We start from the raw sequence: 6,332 nt of genomic DNA, 5'->3' as shown, positions 1-6,332 counted from the left end.
GGAACACTTCTAATCTTCTCTTTTAGAAATTTTGAAATATGAAACACATTATTATTGCCTCCTGTACCATCGAGCATCAGAATGGATTCCTTCTATCTAACTATTTGTCTGTACCTGCTAACCAACCTCTCTTCATCCACAACCTCACCATTTTCAGCTTCTAGTAACCATCATTCTCTTCTCTACCTCCATGAGATCAACTTTTTAAGCTCTTGCATGTAAGTGAGAACATATGATATTTTTCTTTCTGTGCCTGGCTTATTTTGTTTTAAAAATTTATACATAATAGTTGTATGTATTTACAGGGTACATGTATTTTGGTACATGTATAGAATAAAAATGTATGGGAGATTTTTTAAAATTCAGGAAACAAGAGGATAAGTAAGTTTTCTTCTCCAAAGAAAAAATGTAAACAGTACACTCATCTGGGATTGGGTCAGGAACAGGACTGTTTCACATTTTTTTGTAATTTATTTGAAAGTGAGGAAAGGCAATACAAATTTCAAAGTCAATGAGATTACCTGAATTTTGAGGTTTCGGTCTCTCTGTACCCTCTCTACATTTTTATCTCTCATTTTTCCCTCCTCACTACTCTCCTAGACCTTAGATAAGTGACCCCATCCTTGACTACATTTTAAACTTCCCCATTCCACTCTACATCCCTTTACTGATTATTCTCTTGGATGGAGCTGGGATAGCATTTTTGGGGGGTGTTACCGGTTTAACTAATGATCTGGAGAAGAGGGAAGCAAATATTCGAGGCCACAGACATGAATAAGATCTTCTAGTTGGTCAAATGAAATTATATTTTGAAAATAATGTGAACTAATTTTACTGTATGCAAGTATAAAGAAACTGTGATTTCACAATGATGGGCTCCACACTATCAATTACAACCCAGGCAAGGGATCTAGATGTCACTGCAGATTGTTTCTAGACATATTAGTTGGATGAACTACTATGACTCGAGGGAGAAGTAAAGTATTGGGCATCGTCAAGAAAGGGATTAGAGGATTAGAGGCAAAACTGAAAATTATATTCAATTTAATCCACACCTGTGTTAGGATAATACATGCAGCAGTGCGTGGATTTGGTCAACACACTTCAAGAAAGATTTTAAAAGAGCATAAAAATGTCCATATGAACAACTGGAAGGGAAATTATAACAATTATAAAGTTAAGACTAGAATAATCACATATTTGTTTATAAATCCAGAAATATTAGATTGAAAACCCTTCACCCCTACCCCTGATCGTCTTAGAAATTTAAGCTTGCTAATTGGGGGAAAACAAAAAAGAAATAACCGTGACTTCTAATAACACTGGTATTTATTGAGAGTTTTCTATATGTCAAATCCTAGGTCAAACTCTTCAAACAAGTAACCCATTTAGTTTTCATGGCAACTGTGTGAAATATTAAAATACTCAATTAACAAATGAGTTAAATATTAGGGTTAAGATTCCAAGGAGCTATTGAGGAATGTATGCAGGAGAGCTCTATGAACAGGGTTTTGAAAAAAGTGTAATGTCAACATCCGGGAAAAAGACTAATATCAACCAAAATGAGACCGATTCGTTGGGAGGCCATTGTGGTGATCATAGAGGATGGTGATGGCAGTCAGTAGCTGGGTGTTGGTGAAAAGCATGAAAAGGAGGGGACAGGAAGAGAGAATTTCAGGAGGCACTGTCTTTGTGTGGAAAAGGGAAGGGTGGTAATCAGGACAGTCCTCAGCTTTCTGATTGGACATAATGGTTAAACATGGTGAGTTTTATTAGGAGTACATGTGGGCTTAAGGAGCAAGGTTAATCTGTTCCAGTATAATCTCTCATGCTGGGTCTACTTGAGATAAGACAAAAAGAAGGTGGATCAGCTTATTTCTATCCCCAGCACAGCTTGGAATATGCATGATTGAAGCGAAAATAGGGTGATTTGTCCTTCTCTGATTAAATGAATATTGTCTTTGCTCTCATACTAGAAAAACCTATTCCCACGCTCAGATGCATTTGCCAGCTTTTCTACCTATGGTTAGAATTCAAGGAGACAATCTAAATAGTGCAGTGCTATATCAAACCATTTTTCATGATTCTAGAAGATATTTGTTGCAAGGTCTCTAGAAAAAAAAAATCAGTAGAAGTGTTCCCTTTTCTACTCTTTGATGGTCATCACTGGGAATGTTAGATGCAGGGCTTAGATAAACAAAGACCGGGACCTAGGGTTCTGGGAAGGAGAAGCACTCAGGACTCTCATGGAGCATTTGGCACTGAAAACTGCTGACGGTGTTAAAAGGATATCAGTCTCACATATTTTATCCTTCACTATTCCTCATTGGATCTTTGGGAATTCAGGAGTGTGCTGAGAAGGAACTCTAGAGCTGGGCACATTTGATGTATTGCCTGCTTCTTCCTGGACCTCGACCCACTTCTTCAATGGCTGGGTAGTTGTTTGTTTCTTTTTTTAAACAGTTTTATTGAAGTACGATGGATGTATAATATACTTCATATATTTAATGTATACAACTTAGTGAGCTTGGCAATATACATACACCCATGAAACCATCATCATAATTAGGGTAATAAACACATCTGTCACCTTTAAACACTTCCTTGTGTCCCATAGTTTTTTGTTTTGTTTTGTGGTAAGACACTTAACATGAGATTTGTTAAGATGCTGTCATCTTAACAAATTTTTAAGTGCATATTACAATATTGTTGACTATAGGAATTATGCTGTACAGCAGCCCTTTAGAATTAATTCATCTTGCCTAATTGAAATTTTACATGAATTGAACAACCCCCCAATTCCCCTTTCCTGTTTCCCAGTAACCACCATTCTATTACCTGCTCCTATGACTTTGACTATTTTAGATACCTCATATAAGTGGAATCATGCAATATTTGTCCTCCTGTGACTGGCTTATAACACTTCACGTCCTCCAGGTTCATTTCTGTTGTTGCAAAGAACAGAACAGTTCTTTTTTTTTTAAGGCTGAATTCATTCATCTGTCAGTGGACACCTGGGTTGTTTCCACAACTTGGCTATTGTGAATGGTGCTGTAATGAATGGAAATGCAAATATCTCCTATAGATTATGATTTTAATTCAGGTACATGAGAAGATTTTCAGCGTCACTAATCATCAGGGAAATGCAAATCATCGCCACAATGCATTATCACCACAATGCGTTTTCACCACATAACAGGGTGGCCAGTATTTAAAAAACAACTATTATCAAAAGATAGCAAGTGTTGGTGAGGATGTTGAGAAATTAGAACCCTTGTGTACAGTTGCTGGGAAGGTAAAGTAATGTAGCCGCTATGGAAAACAGTATGGATGCTCCTCTGACCTCCATATGATCACACTTCAGAGGAAGCACACCTCTGGATCATATACCTCTGCATATATGATAAAAAAAAAAAAAACAAAAATAGAACCAGGGAGCTGTTTCTACAGACCTCTTTTAGTTTGTTACTGCTTTCTGACCTCTATCTCTGCTCTCAATCCTACGGTCCTACAGTAGCCTTCTATGCTTCCGAAGAAGAAGGTGGGCACAGATGATTATTCTGAGCAAATGGCCAACAACAGCTCTAGGGCATTGCTCACAGGATGGACATGTTCTTCAATGAATGCCTTGGCCCAGCCTGCTCTGTTTCATGGTTAACTCATCACACCTTTCTTTCCTCTGCCCAGCTCTTTCACACCTAGACCTACCTCAATGGCAAAGCCGAATTCTACTTTTGTGACTGAGTTCCTTTTTGAAGGTTTCTCCAACTTCAGGTGGCAGCACAGACTTGCCTTCTTTGCCGTCTTTCTAACTTTGTACCTGCTGACTCTCTCTGGCAACGTGATCATCGTGACGATTATTTGCCTGGACCATCATCTCCACACACCCATGTACTTCTTCCTGAGTATGCTGTCCATCTCTGAGACCTGCTACACGGTGGCTATCATTCCCCGTATGCTTTCTGGTCTCTTGAATCCTTACCAGCCCATTGCCATCCAAGGCTGTGCCACTCAGCTCTTCTTCTATCTCACTTTTGCCATCAACAACTGCTTCCTTCTCACAGTCATGGGGTATGACCGCTATGTGGCCATCTGCAACCCCCTACGGTATTCCGTCATCATGGGTAAGAGGCTCTGTGTCCAGTTGGCATCTGGGTCACTGGGGATTGGCCTGGGCATGGCCATTGTCCAGGTAACATCTGTGTTTGGCCTGCCCTTCTGTGATGCCTTTGTCATCTCCCACTTCTTCTGTGATGTGAGACCCCTGCTGAAGCTGGCCTGCACAGACACCACTGTCAATGAGATCATCAACTTTGTTGTCAGCATCTGCGTCCTCGTGCTACCTATGGGCTTGGTCTTTATCTCCTATGTCCTCATCATCTCCACCATTCTTAAGATCGCCTCAGCTGAGGGTTGGAAGAAGGCTTTTGCCACCTGTGCCTCCCATCTCATAGTGGTCATCATCCACTATGGCTGCGCCTCCACCATCTACCTGAAGCCTAAATCCCAGAGTTCCCTGGGACAGGACAGACTCATCTCAGTGACCTACACTGTCATCACTCCCCTGCTGAACCCCGTTGTGTACAGCCTGAGGAACAAGGAGGTCAAAGATGCTCTGCGCAGGGCTGTGGGGCAAAATGAGGAGAGGTTGTAAAGGCTTTTTCTTTGAGTTTATACATATGTGTTAATATTTCATGCTCGTTCAATAATGCCCTGATGTATTGGATCAGGAAGATTAGACTAAATTGAACCGAGTGCTAAAATTGGAAGTTTCTGTTTGAGGTTATCATGATCTTCTACGCTCTGCTCTAGAACAGTTGGAAAATAGTTCGGCATACACTTATGAATGTAGATAAAAATGCAAGCCTGGATTGTGCATACCTGATGCACTCTCGTACACATAAACACAGCGACACATACCCTGAGAATATTTCAAGTTATGTAACTCCATTAACACATTAAGTCCAGCAGGGTTCTAAAAAGCTAATGAGCAAAATGTTTAGAAACCACTTCAGAAAGATTTTCTAGTTGACTGTTAAGGGTGTCAGAATAATTTATGCCACATTTTTAGCAAATAAGTTAGAAGATACACACATGTATGCATTTCTGTGAACATTGAAGGCTTTCTTGTAAATAAAAAAAACAAGCATACCTAAAAAAGCTAGAGACAGACCTTCCAAGTTGATGGAACTGCTCCAACTGACCCGGTAGTAAAGAGTGTAGGCCGGGCACGGTGGCTCACGCCTGTAATCCCAGCACTTTGGGAGGCCAAGGCAGGTGGATCACGAGGTCAACAGATCGAGACCATCCTGGTCAACATGGTGAAACCCTGTCTCTACTAAACATACAAAAAAATTAGCTGGGCACGGTGGTGCGTGCCTGTAATCCCAGCTACTCGGGAGGCTGAGGCAGGAGAATTGCCTGAACCCAGGAGGCGGAGGTTGTGGTGAGCCGAGATCACGCCATTGCACTCCAGCCTGGGTAACAAGAGCGAAATTCCGTCTCAAAAAAAAAAAAAAAAAAAGAGTGTAGTTGTAGGAAAGGCAAAAAGCATCAACTACAGAGAACACAGACTTGAACTGTCCATACTCCTGAGATGCCCAGATCAGAAAACTCAGACAGAAAAGAAGAACTTGCTGAAAAGGTTAACACTTTTCATACATTCAACACAAGAGTTAAAAGGATGGAGGTTGAAAGGTTCAGCAAAAGTATAGTTCATTTTGCCAGGTTGACATAAAACTCTCTGTAATAGTGTTATAAACATAAGTACTTTAACTACAGCTTCTGAAAAGAATTATTAATGAACAGAAATCTGATGCATGACTTAAAATTTTTCCAGTGAGCTCCTAAGCCTGCAGGGGTAAATTTTCAGAAGTTTTTTCTTTTATACTCCCAACTTTAAACCTGAGTTATAAACAGCATTTTATGTCTGAGCATCACAGAAAGTGAAAATATATGTTCTGGTGAAAGGAAGGATATTCTGTCTCTCATCTTTCTACTGCACTCTGGCCTTCTATACTGAAGAACATGCGTACCCTGACTTTCAAATACACTCCTCCAGGATCCAGAATCCATCTAATCCGATGGAGTCACCCTGCAGAGGCAAGGTATCACTTCTGATAGTATGGTAAAGTCTGCAGGATGCTGAAAATGGGACAATTCATTTGAAATAAATTCTTTAAGTTAACATGTCTTGCTTTGCCAAAAAATTGTCATGTGAAGTCTGACTGGGGATAAAAGATATCTTTGTTTTAGTGTCCAGATTTCTAGAAATGATATAATTCATTTCTTAGTAGTTCATGCTTAGTAGTTCTGCTTAATGTAATTAGCAG

The 6,332-nt window shown here is 40.0% G+C and overlaps 1 protein-coding gene across 1 annotated transcript; it reads left to right on the top strand.

The window, feature by feature from the left end:
- Positions 1 to 359: 359 nt before the first annotated feature.
- Positions 360 to 5,973, top strand: LOC100398437 (olfactory receptor 10J3). The gene has a single exon (XM_017966388.4). It carries the CDS (start codon positions 3,713 to 3,715, stop codon positions 4,652 to 4,654), a length of 942 nt encoding a protein of 313 aa, XP_017821877.3. The 5' UTR covers positions 360 to 3,712; the 3' UTR covers positions 4,655 to 5,973.
- Positions 5,974 to 6,332: the final 359 nt, after the last annotated feature.

Source organism: Callithrix jacchus, chromosome 18, assembly GCF_049354715.1.
Source record: "Callithrix jacchus isolate 240 chromosome 18, calJac240_pri, whole genome shotgun sequence".
NCBI lineage: Eukaryota > Metazoa > Chordata > Mammalia > Primates > Cebidae > Callithrix > Callithrix jacchus.
This window is presented reverse-complemented; position numbering and strand designations above follow the sequence as displayed.

Coding starts and splice junctions, on each gene's coding strand:
- LOC100398437 (XM_017966388.4), top strand. CDS start 3,713: ATGGCAAAGCCGAATTCTACTTTTGTGACTGAGTTCCTTTTTGAAGGT.